The following is a 14,900-nucleotide window of genomic DNA, read 5'->3' on the forward strand; positions in this document are numbered from 1 at the left end:
AAGGAGGGATAAGGACTAGAAAAGGGAGATATTGCTGACCACACCAGCCTACTGTTTCTGCCATTGTGTTCAAAATGGAGCTGGAGTTGGGCATCCTGGACTTATGGGTGACCTTAAGGCCTCTTCCAGCCTCTCGGGTAGTACCAGAGCCTCTTCCTAGAACTGCTGCCTGAGTGAGCAGGTGGTGATCAATGGAAACAGCATTGAATCCCTCCCTGGTAAAACCAGGCTGGATTCTAATTTAGGGGGAACAAATGGGCTCTGGGCACTCAGGGGCACACTGACACTGGGACAGGATGGAACAAGTCGGCAGGGGTGCCACAGCAGAGGGGGCTGGGCTGAGCCACTCTCTCAGGATACAGGAAATGTGATTTTCCAAGTGGCAGCCATATTGGTGGGCTTGGAAATGAGCCTAATTGTGCTTTCCACGCAGAGACGAAAAGACATGTCTGTGGAAAATTGGTAATAATAATCTGCTCTTAACATGAGGTCTAAATACCACCACCCATATTGTAGGTTGCAGTGTTCATTACTACCAAGTTTCAGCCTCATTGAGGTATAGTTTTGTTTTTGTTTTTAAACTATGGATTAAAAAAATATTGGAGTATAGTTGGCTTACAGTGTTGTGTTAGTTTCTGCTGTATAGTAAAGTAAATCAGTTATGAAAGTGACAGCGTTGCTCAGTCGTGTCCAACTCTTTGTGACCCCATGGATTATACAGTCCATGGAATTCTCCAGGCCAGAATACTGGAGTGAGTAGCCTTTCTCTTCTTCATGGAATCTTCCCAACCCAGGAATCGAACCCCGCCAGAATTGCAGGTGAATTCTTTACCAGCTGAGCCACAAGGGAAGCTCACATATGCATATATTCATTCTTTTTTGGATCTTTTCCAATATAGGTCATTACAGAGTATTGAGTAGAGTTGCCTGTGCTATACAGTAGGTCCTTATTAGTTATCTTTTTTTATGTAGTAGTGTGTATATGTCAATCCCAATCTTCTGATTTATTCCTAGCCCCACTATCCCCTGGTATAGTGGGTGTAGAAATAGGTAAGGCTCTGGTCTTCCCAGTGGTCACATACAGTTGTGAGAGAGCTTTACCGTAAAGAAGGCAGAGCACCAAAGAACTGATGCCTTTTTTTTTTTTTTTAATTATTATTATTATTATTATTTTTTTTCCAGTGGGTTTTGTCATACATTGATATGAATCAGCCATGGATTTACATGTATTCCCAATCCCAATCCCCCCTCCCACCTCCCTCTCCACCCGATTCCTCTGGGTCTTCCCAGTGCACCAGGCCGGAGCACTTGTCTCGTGCATCCCACCTGGGCTGGTGATCTGTTTCACCATAGATAGTATACATGCTGTTCTTTTGAAATATCCCACCCTCACATTCTCCCACAAAGTTCAAAAGTCTGTTCTGTATTTCTGTGTCTCTTTTTCTGTTCTGCATATAGGGTTATCGTTATCACCTTTCTAAATTCCATATACATGTGTCAGTATGCTGTAATGTTCTTTATCTTTCTGGCTTACTTCACTCTGTATAATGGGCTCCAGCTTCATCCATCTCATTAGGACTGGTTCAAATGAATTCTTTTTAATGGCTGAGTAATATTCCATGGTGTATATGTACCACAGCTTCCTTATCCATTCATCTGCTGATGGGCATCTAGGTTGCTTCCATGTCCTGGCTATTATAAACAGTGCTGCGATGAACATTGGGGTGCACGTGTCTCTTTCAGATCTGGTTTCCTCAGTGTGTATGCCCAGAAGTGGTATTGCTGGGTCATATGGCAGTTCTATTTCCAGTTTTTTAAGAAATCTCCACACTGTTTTCCATAGCGGCTGTACTAGTTTGCATTCCCACCAACAGTGTAAGAGGGTTCCCTTTTCTCCACACCCTCTCCAGCATTGATTGCTTGTAGACTTTTGGATAGCAGCCATCCTGACTGGCGTGTAATGGTACCTCATTGTGGTTTTGATTTGCATTTCTCTAATAATGAGTGATGTTGAGCATCTTTTCATGTGTTTGTTAGCCATCTGTATGTCTTCTTTGGAGAAATGTCTGTTTAGTTCTTTGGCCCATTTTTTGATTGGGTCATTTATTTTTCTGGAATTGAGCTGCAGGAGTTGCTTGTATATTTTTGAGATTAATCCTTTGTCTGTTTCTTCATTTGCTATTATTTTCTCCCAATCTGAGGGCTGTCTTTTCACCTTACTTATAGTTTCCTTTGTAGTGCAAAAGCTTTTAAGTTTCATTAGGTCCCATTTGTTTAGTTTTGCTTTTATTTCCAATATTCTGGGAGGTGGGTCATAGAGGATCTTGCTGTGATTTATGTCGGAGAGTGTTTTGCCTATGTTCTCCTCTAGGAGTTTTATAGTTTCTGGTCTTACATTTAGATCTTTAATCCATGTTGAGTTTATTTTTGTGTATGGTGTTAGAAAGTGTTCTAGTTTCATTCTTTTACAAGTGGTTGACCAGTTTTCCCAGCACCACTTGTTAAAGAGGTTGTCTTTTTTCCATTGTATATCCTTGCCTCCTTTGTCAAAGATAAGGTGTCCATAGGTTCGTGGATTTCTCTCTGGGCTTTCTATTCTGTTCCATTGATCTATATTTCTGTTTTTGTGCCAGTACCATACTGTCTTGATGACTGTGGCTTTGTAGTAGAGTCTGAAGTCAGACAGGTTGATTCCTCCAGTTCCATTCTTCTTTCTCAAGATTGCTTTGGCTATTTGATGTTTTTTGTATTTCCATACAAATTGTGAAATTATTTGTTCTAGTTCTGTGAAGAATACCTTGGTAGCTTGATAGGGATTGCATTGAATCTATAGATTGCTTTGGGTAGTATACAGGGGGGCATCCCTTTTCATTTACAGTTTTCAAACTGGGAACACCTTATACCCATTTAGTATTCAAATAGGAGGCCCTTTTTCTTCAAATCCATAGTTGGCCTGCTCCCCAAGCCCTGCTGAAGCTCCTATCACCTGAGGCTTGGCACTTAGCTGCTGGTTTAGCTCTCCTGTCATGGGCCCCTTTGGCTCCCAGAAAATGCCTAAACTCATGTACAACCAGAAGCATCATGTATTGGCAATCTGGACCAATGTGTTAAGCAGTTTGAGATAAAGATAACTACAATAACTACAATCACTTCTGCTAGGTCACTTCAGTTGTGTCTGACTGTGCAATCCTATGGACTATACCCCGCCAGGCTCCTCTGTCCGTGGGATTCTCCAGGCAAGAATACTGGAGTGGTTGCCATGACCTCCTCCAGGGGATCTTCCCAACCCAGGGGTGGAACCTGAGTCTCTTATGTCTCCTGCACTGGCAGGCATGTTCTTTACCACTTTGGGAGAAGGAAATGGCAACCTACTCCAGTATTCTTGCCTGAAAAATTCCACAGACAGAGGAGCCTGATGGGCTACAGTCAATGAGGTTGCAAAGAGTAGGACACGACTGAGCAACTTTACACTCTCTTTACCCCTAATACCACCTTGGAAGCCCAGTCTGGATCATATCTTCCCTAAACTTTGTTTTGGTTATTAATTATTGTATGGGTGTGCTAAATCCTTTGACAGAAATATGTGTGATTCACTCTAGGCTAATTTAAAATGCAGTAGCAATGGCCTAAACTTCTGTTAATTCCAGCACCTTTTGGAAGTGCTGGATGAATACCTTTGCAGGCAGAGTCCACACTGGAGAGCTCTGGTCACCCTGATTTTGCCCTTTGTGTAGCTGCCTTTGCTGCTTTAAGGGTCCTTTCCATATGGGCTTCCCTAGTGCTTAAAATGTTTGCTTTTTCATACTGTTGACTGTGAAACAGACACAGTAGGAGAAGATTTTAGGAGAAATGGCTAAATTGAAATGGAAATTTACTTGATGTCTTAATTGAAACAAAGATGATGGCTTAATTGAAGTAGTATGTGTTAATGTAATTGATATATAGAAAACATCCTTTTCCTAGGGAAAAAAAGAGCCTTGATTATTTTATTATGGGAAAAAAAAACCCACTACTAAATGAAAAATTGGAAATAAACATTTACTCTTTGAATAGCTCAGGTTGCCTTCCAGTATTGCCTTCTGAGGTTTTCAGATGCTGGAAAGAACCAGGTTAATAAGTTCTGTAAGCACAATTTTTACCACTTTGGCTCAAACTCCATTCACAGATGTTTCCTCCATTATTTTGATTCAGTGAAGGGCCCCAAAGGGCAGGCAAGAAACTCAGTGAGGTAGGAGAGAGGACCACTGGGTGCCCTCACAGCCTGAGCCTCCCTGCAGCCAGCAGAAGCCTGATGCTTACTTCTGATTCAACATCCTACCAGTTTATGGAAGAGGTTTTCGTTTGTTTGGGGAGAGCATTTTTCTCTAGTGAAATTCTCCTACCACTTACACACACACACACACAACACACACACACAACACACACACACAACACACACACACACACACCTGCCTGCACACATGTGCTTCCACTCACAAAATCACAACTGTCCCTTTGAGTTTCAGAGGGGAGGTGGTATAACATCTTAGAGAATACTGTGGATCTTGGGGCCAGGCAGCCTGTGTTTAATTCCTGATATTGGCTATTACCTACTGGGCAAATTATCTGTGCCTCGATTTCCTTGTCTGTAAAATGAGGATAATTATATTTTATCACTTATAGGGGTCTTTTGAATATTATATTGGTTAATACTTGCAAGATACTTGGAATGCCTGGCGCATGCTAAGAATTCATTAAATGTTAACCATTATTTTTTTATTATTGGCTCATAAAAAGCTTCCTAAGACGGTATCATTCATTTTCTAAGTCATTTTTTATTCTGTGTTATGATATCCAGAGCAGTCACAGGAACTAGATTCAGGCCTTTGTCTCTGACTCCTTGCATGGTACCCTGTGTATAGACTTGATTTTTTTTTTTCTGGGTCTCAATTTTCCCTCCCACAAATGCATGCATTGAAACTACCTTTGTCCAAAAAAGGTTTTGCCTTGCACGATGCTTTGGATATATAGTACATCCCTGTTTAGTGTAGGTAATAAAAGGAAGTTAAGTGTTCTGGGCAATGAAAATATCTTTGTTAAAAGATGGTAAACACTTGAAAAAAATTAGAATAAAGTAAAATACACTTAATTGAAAGGACACAAAGGAAAACAGTGTTATAGAAACAGCAGTATGGTATTGACCTGGGTTTTGATCTCAGCTCTGCCACTTACTGTGTGACTTTTTGCAAGTTATTAACTTCTCTGGGTCTCATTGTTATGATTGTCATCATAATCATAGTTGCTGTTAATAGCACCAAGAGAGGGTTAGGACACTAGATTTTGTTCTGGTTCTAATGCCAAATGGTTATATTGCTTTAGAGCAACTAATTCTGCTTCATGGTTTTCTTATGATGTAAGAGGAATGGAAGAGATGGTCTCCACTTCTGTGCAGGCTGGCATGTGGTGCTGCTACAAATGCATCATGGACAGGTGTGTCCGTGTATTGATGCCCTCAGCCCTTGGGCAATTGGGCAGGGTCTGGGGTAGCAGGACTACTTATGCTTGCCTCTGCAGGCCTGAAAAGCCTCACTCATTAATCCAAGTTCAAAACATACAGAGAATTTTTAGTGTACACAATGACATGAAAAAGATTCGCAAATAGTATCCAAATGTTTCTTCTAACAGTCCCAGTTTCCCTCTTGGTAGTCCTGTGACATCAGGCAACTTACCAAGTTTTCTGAATTTCACTATATTCAACTTACATGAGATACAATCAGATCTTTGGTTTGGTTTGGATAAAATATGTGATACAATAAAATACATCAAGTCTCATGTTGGACAAAAGATTAAGACTAAGCAAAAGTACAAAACTTCAGGATCATTGCCTCTTTGGGGATCTTTAACTCTGTGAGTATGGCAAAAATTGTTGTTAGACATAGTGTAGAGGGTTGGAGCTTGTGATCATTAACATTGAGTATAAAGCACAGCAGAGTCTGAATGGGCGCTCTGTACTCACTGGACTTGAGTGTGTGGACTGTGGACAGTCATCAGAAGTTGTCCATGTCCACTGACAACAATGGAAGAGGACCCAGACTCAGTTTACCAAAGCATAAGAAAATATCAGTGCCTTGATTTATCTATAAGAAGTCACAGAAGTATGCCCATAAGTTACATTTTTATATATCAAATTTAATTTTCCCATTGATAAGCATACACATTTAGAATGCTTTACTTTTATGTCACATCAATCACTAATTGCTTTTTGCTTCTATGTATTCTCTTTTTTTTTTTTTTTTTGCTTCTATGTATTCTCATCTTGTAAATTCTTATATCAAGTTGTCAATAATTTGCAAACAACTAGAGGATTAGGAGAGCTGTGACATATAAGAAATGATTGTTTATTTTAAGTAAACAAAATAAATGAGAGAATCAATCAACAACATCTATTGAATATCTACTGTTGTTCTGTTTTGGAACATCTAACATTATTTTATTGCTGCCGGATAAGATAGAATCATTCCTGCCCTCACTGAGTTTATGTTCTAGCAGGAGAGAAAGAGAATTAAAAATATATATTGTTTCAGCTAGTGATAAGTGCTAAAAAGATTTATAAAGCATAGAGACAGAGAGTGAGTGATGGGGGTGCCCTTTTGAATGGGATAGTCAGGGCAAATTTCCTGAAGGAGATACTAGTCAGCAGTCCTGAATGAAGTGCACTGAGCAAGCAATGTGACCACCAGCTTTTATTTACTAGATTTAATAAAGTGGGAGCCACCTCTTTTTAAAGATGGTTTTACCTTTCAGTGAGGGTATTTCACCATTGTAAGGAACTGTGGAAAATAGAAGAGTCCTTGTGGTTTTCACCCTTAACAACAACTTAATAGAATAGAAATTGATAGGATAGAAATTCTTTGTTATTTAATAACATCTATGTGTGGTCTTTAACAAATCAGGGACAATTGTTTGGTGCCAGAAACAAATAACATCACCAAGATTCATGTCAAGGAGTTTATTGCCTATGTTTTCTTCTAAGAGTTTTGTAGTATCAAGTTTTAAGTTCAATTCTGTAATCCATTTTGAATTGATTTTATGTATGGTGTAATTTAGGGATCCAGTTTAATTTGTTAGCATATAGTTATCCAGTTTTCCAATTATCATTCCCATTATCTCAAAGAAGACTATCTTTTCTCCACTGAATATTTTTGGCTCCTTACATGTGTAGGTTTATTTCTAGGCTCTCTCTTTTGTACCTTCAACCAATGTGTCTATTTTTTAATGTCAGTATCATACTGTTTTGATTACTATAGCTTTGTAGTATAATTTGAAACAAGAAGTGTGATAGTTCTAGTTTTGTTCTTCTTTCTCAGGGTTGCTGTGGCTGGTCATAGTATTTGGGGGTTCCATACTAATTTTAGGATTATTTTTTCTACTCTGGTAGAAAGTAGTAAAAAATGCCATTGGAATTTTCATAGGGATTGCAATGAATCTGTAGGTTGCTTTGGGTCATATGGGCATTTTAACAATACTGATTTTTCCAATGCATGAACATGGAATATTTTCCTACTTATTTGTGTCTTCTTAATTTCTTTCATCAGTGACTTACAGTTTGCAGTGTTTGAATATTTTACTTCCTTCGTTTAATTTATTCCTAGGTATTTTATTCTTTTTAATGCAAATGTAAATGAGGATTGTTTCTTTAATTTCTCTTTCTGACATTTCACCATTAGTTTATAGAAATGCAACTGTATTTGTATATTTTTGTATCCTCCATCTTTATTGAATTTACTAGTTCTAACAGTTTTGGGTAAAGTCTTTAGGGTTTTCTATTTATAATATTATGCCACCTACCAATAGAGACAATTTTACTTATTTCTTTCTGATTTGAGTGACTTTTATTTCTTGCCTGATATTTCTTGATAGTGCTTACAGTACTATCTTGGATAAAAGTGATGAGAATGGACAGTGTTGTATTATTTCTGATGCTAGAGAAAAAGCTTTCAGCTTTCTACCATTAAATGTGATATTATCTGTGGGCTTGTCATTGATGGCCATTTTAATTTTGAGGCTTTCCTGGTGGCTCAGATGGTAAAGAATCCACCTGCAAAGCAGGAGACCTGGATTTATCCCTGGGCTGGGGAGATCCCCTGGAGGAGGAAATGGCAACCCACTCCAGTATTATTGTCTGGAGAATCCTGTGGACAGACAAGTTTGGTGGGCTAAAGTCTGTGGGGTCATGAAGAGTCAGACATCGCTGAGTAACTAAGCATGCAGGCTTGCACTTGTTCCCTCTGTACCCACTTTGTTGAGAATTTTTATCATAAATGAATGTTGAATTTTTTCACATGCTTTTTCTACATCTATTGAGATAATCATATGATTTTTATCCTTTATTTTGTTAATACAGTGTACCACATTGATCCTTGTATCTTTGAAATAAATCCCATTTGATTAAGGTGTTTTATCCTTTTAATGTACTATTGAATTTAGGTTGCTAATATTTTGTTGAGGATTTTTTGCATCTATGTTTACTGGGGATATTGGCCTGCTATTTTCTTTTCTTATAATGTCATTGTCTGGTTTTGGTATCAGGATAAAGGTGGCCTAATAAAATGAGTATGAAAGTTTCCCTCCTCTTCCATTTTTTTGAAAGAATTTGAGAAGGATCAGGTTAATTCTTCTTTAAATGTTTGGTAGAGTGTGCCATTGAAGCCATCTGGTCCTGTACTTCTGTGCATTGGGGATTTTGTTTTTGGTTTTACTAGTAATTTGACTGTTAAGATTTTCTATTTCTTAATGATTCTGTCTTGGTAGGTTTATCTATCCCCTCTAGGTTGCCTAATTTGTGTATAATTGTTCATAGTAGTCTCTTATCCTTTGTGTGGTATCATTTGTAATGTCCCTTTTTTCATTTCTAATTTGAGTCTTTTTTTGTTCCCCCTTCATTTAGTTAACAATTTGTCTATTTAACCTTTCGAAAAACAGTCTTTAGTTTCATTGGTCTTTTCTGTTGTCTTCTTAGTCACTATGTCATTCATTTCCACTCTGATCTTCTTCTAACTTTGGGCTTAATTTGTTCTTTTTTTCTGGTGCCTTGTGGTATAAAGTTAGGTTGTTTATTTAAGGTCTTTATTTTTTCTTAATGTAGGTATTTATTGCTATAAATTTTCCTCTTAGAACTGCTCTTACTACTTCCCACAGGTTTTTGTATTTGTGTTTCCACTTTCATTTTTCTCAAGATTTTTTTTTTCTCTGATCCATTGGTTGTTCAGGAGCCTGCTGTTTAATCTCCATGCATTGGTGAATTTTCCAGTTTTCTTTTGGTAACTGATCTCTAGGTTCATACCATTGTGGTCAGAAAAGATGTGTGATATGATTTTAGTCTTCTTCAATTTATGGAGGTTTGTTTAGTGGCCTAATATATGCTCTATCCTGGAGAATGATCCATGTGTGTTTGAGAAATGTATTCTGCTGCTGAATGGGATGTTCTATAAATAAATATCTGTTATGTCCATCTAGTCTAACATGTCGTTTAAGTCCAGTGTGTTTACTTGCTGATTTCTGTCTGGATGATCTTTCCATTTTTGAAAGTGGGGTACTGAAGTTGCCTTCTATTATTGCATTGCTGTCTATTTTTCCTTTCAGATCTGTTAATATTTGCTTTCCATATTTAGATGCTCCTATGTTGGGTGCATAAATGTTTATGTTATATTTTCTTGATGAATTGATCTCTTTATCATTACGTAATGACTTTCTTTTTCTCTTATTATAGTCTTTGACTTTACACCTGTTTTGTTTTAAATAAGCTACCCCAGCTTTCTGTTAGTTTCCATTTGCATGGGATATCTTTGTCCATCCCTTCACTTTCAGTATAGTCCCTGTGTGTGTGTAGTCATGTCTGACTCTCTGCGACCTCATGGACTGCAGCCTGCCAGGCTTCTCCATCCATGGGATTCTCCAGGCAAGAATACTGGAGTAGGTTGCCATTTCCTTCTTCAGTGGATCTTCCCTACTCAGGGATTGAGCCCAGATCTCCTGCACTGCAGGAAGATTCTTTACTGTCTGAGCCATTAGGGAAACCCCACTTTCAATATATGTGTCTTTAAAGCTGAAGTGAGCCTTGTATGCAGAACATGGTTGGGTCTTGTTTTTTTTTGTAGTAAGCTCCTCTATGTGTTTGATTTGCTGTCCAGCCAATAAGAAGTGAAATCAAGCAACTGTTCATTATGCTGCAGTGGGATTTGAGATAGAAAATACTTTTCACAAATACCCTACTTTAATTAAAGTTTAGCATTTCCCGCACAAAGGAAATAAATGATAATGCATTATTATGAACTTGTCTGCTTAGATAAATAAAGCCACACAGTGGGAATTTTAAAAGGTTTTGTGGGAACCCATGAATTATTAGTCATCCCTTTTCCTTTATTTCTCTGGTAATGTTTGGAACATTTCCCCTCTCTTTAGTAGTTTCTGGAATTAGATAGGAAGATTCTATAGCCTCCAATGGACATGCTCTTTATTTATTTATTCTGAATTATTTTTTTCTGTGGCCTTGTCATTTTTGCTTCATAGATTTGGAGGGAAGGTTAGACCAAGGTTTGGCACTGTTATAAAGAGCAGATGAGTGAGAATGTTAAGACTTTTCATGTTGTGGTTTTCTAAGGCAGTGGAGCCAATCCTTTCTACTATAATTTGGGAGGCAGTGGATAAGAACTCCTTTTTTTTTTTTCTTTTTCTTTTTACTAGTGGATATATTCATTTAAATTTCATCCTTTAAAATACAAATATTTTGGTGAGGAGAAAAGCATGAATATTAACATTCCAGATGGGACTAGAAAGGAACTTTGCCATCATCTAGTATAAAGGTTCTTAAAATGCATATCCCCTTAGTTCCTTTCAAGATGTCCATGTTGACATAGAAGTAAATGTGCAAAAGCTATGGTGAATGAAACTGCTGGTATCTTAAATTGAATAAGGGCAGTCTCACTCAATGACACTGGTAGTCATATATTCATCATTACATACTTGAACCGAAATGCACACACACATACATGCATGTTAGCTTCACAAATGCCCCTGAAGCAGTAAAATCTGATTTTATTGGATCTTGACCATGAGTTCATGTCTTTTTAATATTTTGTATGATAAAGTGAAAAGTACACATAAAAGCATGTTTGAGGTTACTGAATGGTGGTCTCAGAGAAAAATACTTTTCTGATTGAGTTGAACTAGCCATTTTTTTCATGGGATGACTGAATTTTTCTTGAACAACCAAGAGACAATCTATGGTTATGCAGATTGTAGTGTTTGACAGACATTTTCTCAAAAATAAATAAATAAAAGAATGAAACAAGCCTGCTTCTTTAAGGGAAACAACTGACAGTATTTATTACCAGTGATAAAATGTAAGCTTTCAAATGAAAATTAGAATTTTGGAAAACTTGTATTTGTCATCATAAGCTTGACAGCTTTCCAATATTTAAGGACTTCTTTGATGAGATTTGTGGCAATATTAACAAATATGTTTTGATATTATATAATAAAATATGTCAAGATATGGAAGATCTGAATAACTCAATGGTCCTATATTTTGCAGATGGATGACCAGTATATGATGTTGCAAAATCACAGAGTAAAAAGATGCATTCAAAGTGCAGTATAGAACACTGGATTTTAATGTGACTGAGAATGAAAAGTTTATTGGTATGGTTTCAGAGTCCACACTGTAATTAACCTTTAAGAAAGTATGTTTGTTGAGTGTAGTGTGGTCCCAAAGAAGAATATTCACAATTATCACAACAGATTGAACACAGAATACAAGATGCATCTCTCTTCTGCTAAGCCAGAAACTCAAGAGATTTGCCAAAAGGCAAAGAAAATGCCATTCTTCTTACTAAATCTGTTTTGCTTCAGAACATACAGTGATTGTCATACAAATATGTTATTTATATTACTTGTAATGGCTTTATTTCTGTTATTTTATAATGAAAAAATGGATTTAAATTTCTCAGTTTCAATTTCTAAAGTGGTAATTATCATTAGATATAAACCACATAAATACAGGGGGCTCTTCATTTTTCAGAGTGTGGTGGTATCCTGAGACCAAAAAGTTTAAGAACTGTTGTTCTCAACCAATCTTCTGACTTTACAAATGGGTGACAGAGGCCGTGAGGTGACTCATCCACTGATTTGCAATTGTGACTAGGTCTTATTTCTGCTTCCCTCGTGGCTCAGATGGTAAAGAATCTGCCTGCAGTGCAGGAGACCCAGGTGTGATCCCTGGTTTGGGAAGATCCCCTGGAGAAGGGAATGGTAACCCATCCCAGTATTATTGCCTGGAGAACCCCATGGACAGAGGAGCCTGGTGGGCTACAGTCCATGGGGTGGCAAAGAGTCAGACATGACCAAGTGACTGCACTTTCTTTCATTTTCCTATTTCTGCAAACCACTTTCAGTATTTTCATCGTTTGTTTTTCCGCTACTACACACTACTACCATGACTGCCTTCGGGAGAAGGGAAGCCACTCTCCAATGAGAAAGCTGAGTGGAAGCATATTCTTGGAGGTCAGCTGGGGTAGGGCTTTCTTATCACCTGGGAACGAGAGGCCCGAGGGCCTCTTTCAGGCACCCGTGTCTCTATCTGCAGAGATGTGTGCTGAGAGGAGATGAGGCGGTGCTAGTGAAGGGAGAAACACACCTGCTCCCAATTTTATTCCTCTTGTCCCAGAATACAATTGAGCTTTTCCTTGTCTTTCCCTCCAGGGAGTTTGCACGTTGGAAAGTGAACAACCTGGCTCTGGAAAGGAAGGACTTCTTTAGTTTGCCACTGCCTCTTGCCCCAGAGTTTATCCGGAACATACGCCTCCTGGGAAGGAGACCCAACGTGCAACAGGTCACCGAAAACCTGATCAAAAAGTATGGCACTCACTTCCTACTTTCTGCCACCCTCGGAGGTAAGCAGACTCTTGATCCTACCATCCTACACTCGCTGGTTGCCAGGCCATTGGAAATAGCTTTCTAACACCTGTTGACTACAGCTTCGATACTTTTCCTAGATCTTTTATTCTTCCTGTCATTGTTTTGACTGGGAAATGTTCTCATTCTGGTGCATTTGTCAACAGTGTAATCTCTTGACATCCAATTTCATTGCCAGAACATTGCTTTGCTTATAAGCATCCTCCTGGGGAGGAGGTTGTGGGGTAAGGTTGGGGGACAGACGTCTACTAAGCACTTGCCAGCAGGGGGCGCTCCCAGTTTTCTTTTGACTGAGCCATCTACCCCTGAAGTTTCTCCATATCCTAATATTGGCTGTGGCTACAGCAGTCAGTACGTGTGCTCAGTCGTGTCCAACGCTTTGTGACTCCATGGACTGTAGCCTGCCAAGCTCCTCTGTCCATGGGATTCTCCAGGCAAGAATACTGGAATGAGTAGCCATTTCCTCCTCCAGGGGATCTTCCCAACCCAGGAATTGAACCCGCATCTCCTGCTGGCAGCCCAGGTGGCACTAGCGGTAAAGAACCAGCCTGCCAATGCAGGAGACATAAGAGACCCAGGTTCGATCCCTGGGTCAGGAAGATCCGCTGGAGGAGGAAATGGCAACCCACTCCAGTATTCTTGTCCAGGGACAGAGGAGCCTGGCTGGCTACTGTCCACAGGGTCACACAGAGTTGGACACGACTGAAGTGACGTAACACACACACACTCCTGCATTGCAGGCGGACTCTTTACCGTCTGAGCCACCAGGGAAGCCCAGACACATAGGCAAAGAAGTAAATGTTCGTTAAGTCCCTGATCTCTCTGCTTCCACTCTGTAGAGATTGGTAACCAGCCAAACAGATTCCAATGATTCTGGGCTGGATGGGGGCAAAGGTGGGGTGGTACAACCTCTGGCTAGGACCCAGAGCAGAATTGAGAGCTGGAAAGAGGCAGAGTTCTCTCTGTCCTGGAAAGAAGAAAGGAGGATTTATTATAACATTTAGCTCACTGTCTTATGGACTACAAAGGAACACTCCAAGGGTTCAGGCCAGCTGCTGACATGTCATAGGTGTTGAGCGTTTGAGGGGGAGAAGGGAGGTTGAGCTTCAAGGCTTTTGCCCTTTCTTAGGGAGCAGAAATATCCACGGTGATTCTTTATAAACAACTTGAGAGAGAGAATTTTATCTTCCCGATGGAGGTAGATTGCCTGAGACAGAGATCAATAGAGGATGTTAAATGGATAAGCTGGTGGGGCGGGGGATGAGCTTTGGGCGATTACAGAAGTGGGGAGGAGGAGGCTGGCCTCTCAGGCAGTGGTGCCCTTATCCTGTGGTGCAGTCTGATGAGGGCGTTGTGGTAGGGATGGGAACAGGCTGTCAGCAGGGGCCCCAGGCGCCCTCTCAGCTCAGTCTCTGCTGGAGGAGGGTTTCACGTTCTGATGGGCAGGGGCTCGGGGAGCTGAAGGCCTCACCAGGACGCCCATGTTGCCTGCTGTAGGAGAAGAGTCCCTGACCATTTTTGTGGACAAGCGGAAACTGAGCCGGAAGTCAGAGACAGCAGGAAGTGCCTCTGTGATCGGGGGCAGTGGGAACAGCTCTGCCGTGTCCCTGGAGACCCTGCACCAGCTGGCGGCCTCCTACTTCATCGACAGGGAGAGCACCCTGCGGCGGCTGCATCACATCCAGATAGCCACGGGGGCCATCAAGGTAAGGGCCTGAGAGCTCCTGGGAGGGAGGGCAGCCCGGCAGAGACACGGGGCGGAGGCCTGGGTCTTCGGCAGCTCCACGCCAGCCAGGCCTGACTGAGGGTAGTGGGAAGCAGCTTTCTGATGTGGGCACAGCCTTAAAGCCTGGGCAGGGGCTTCCTTCTGCAGCAAACAGCCACATGGCTTCTTCCCTAAGGCAGGCTCCAGCTGAGGGAACCTCAGTGAAAGGCAACCGAGGCCACTG

At 40.2% G+C, this 14,900-nt stretch overlaps 1 protein-coding gene across 1 annotated transcript in view; it reads left to right on the top strand.

Annotated features, from left to right (window-relative positions):
• The window catches only part of BRINP2 (BMP/retinoic acid inducible neural specific 2), a 134,646-nt gene that overhangs the window by 98,569 nt on the left and 21,177 nt on the right, over positions 1–14,900 (top strand). Inside the window, exons 3-4 of the mRNA XM_061161254.1 lie at positions 12,739–12,929; positions 14,449–14,657. Of these exons, the coding sequence (XP_061017237.1) occupies positions 12,739–12,929; positions 14,449–14,657 (400 nt within the window). The remainder of the gene's footprint in view (positions 1–12,738; positions 12,930–14,448; positions 14,658–14,900) is intronic.

Source organism: Dama dama, chromosome 14 (assembly GCF_033118175.1).
Source record: "Dama dama isolate Ldn47 chromosome 14, ASM3311817v1, whole genome shotgun sequence".
Classification (NCBI taxonomy): domain Eukaryota; kingdom Metazoa; phylum Chordata; class Mammalia; order Artiodactyla; family Cervidae; genus Dama; species Dama dama.